At 42.9% G+C, this 1,202-nt stretch overlaps 1 protein-coding gene across 1 annotated transcript in view; it reads right to left on the reverse strand.

Moving 5' to 3' along the window:
* LOC101860547 overlaps window positions 1-1,202 on the reverse strand; it is a 16,817-nt gene that overhangs the window by 10,632 nt on the left and 4,983 nt on the right. The window contains exon 3 of the mRNA XM_005090818.2: window positions 665-750. Coding sequence (XP_005090875.1) covers window positions 665-750 — 86 coding nt within the window. The remainder of the gene's footprint in view (window positions 1-664; window positions 751-1,202) is intronic.

Raw genomic sequence — 1,202 nt, forward strand, 5'->3', positions numbered from 1 at the left:
TCTCTCTCTCTCTCTCTGTCCCTCTTTCGGTTTTCTCAACTTCCCTCTCACCCCTTGTCTGTCTACCCTCCAGTCTGTTCGTAAAGTAAAGGCCTATAATAAATTACTTTACAATATCCCCAATTGACCGAACTGGTCTTTCCAATATTTAACCTAAATGTACGGCGGTATGCAGGGTGACAGTCTATTAAATACTATCATATATCATCTTTCATAATATTCACACTAAATCCTTTAGCTAACGATTTGACTACTCAATTATTTTGTTCCGGTGTTTCACAATTCCTGGGGGCACAATTCAAATAATCAGGAGACCGACCTAAGCCCTTTCTGTCAGGGCTAACATGGGCTGAGAGGGATACAACACCCCAGCAGAAAGGCAGAGATACTCGACAAGAATTCTCTCCCCCCCCCCCCCCAAGGGGAATCGAACTTGAGTTTTCTGCTCGAGTCAGCAAAGCGCCCAACCGCTACCCCACAAACCCCGGTTCGCTCTCCGATAGCAAATACGGGTAACACATTAATTATGTGAGGATAAAGATAAGAAACTTTCAGGGAACAATGATATGCACACCGCTGAGAAAGGAGTCGAACCAACGAAATTTAAAGTGCAAGTGAGATATTACACGCCCCAGGCACCTTCTTTGACTGTATCAGTACTTACTTTTGCTGTAGGGTTTATAGGAGACGTTTGTGAGTTTGCAAAACGCTCTGCCCTTTCTCGTACATTTTTTTAGTTTGAAGTCGAATCTGAGGAAAACATTTATTACAATCTGTTACACACTTTTAGAGAAAGGTAATAAATGTAGATGGCTTGCTCCCTAATCAAAAAAGAATTAGGTCATTTAGGATGTGCGCTGCTTCGGCCCTGTCTGTCAGTGCCAACCTGGTATGTAAAGGATACATTGTCCTTACAGAAATACGGGGATACTCCATGAAAATTGTCAATTCTCCTCAAACAAATATAAAGCTCATGTCTTCTGGGTGCGACGGCAATTATGCGCCAAACCAGTACCTCACGGGTGCGATAAGAATATATACTATTGCGAAATGTCGCCATCCTAAAAGTCCAAGAAACATGATATACGTATTACATGGTATATTTTGATTATGTCTGCATTTTCTCCTTACACTTCGCGTCTTCTGTTCGTGGATTTTCCCCCACCCCACCCCACCCCTCTCTCTCTCTCTCTCGCTCTCTC

This window comes from Aplysia californica, unplaced genomic scaffold (genome assembly GCF_000002075.1).
Source record: "Aplysia californica isolate F4 #8 unplaced genomic scaffold, AplCal3.0 scaffold00022, whole genome shotgun sequence".
NCBI lineage: Eukaryota > Metazoa > Mollusca > Gastropoda > Aplysiida > Aplysiidae > Aplysia > Aplysia californica.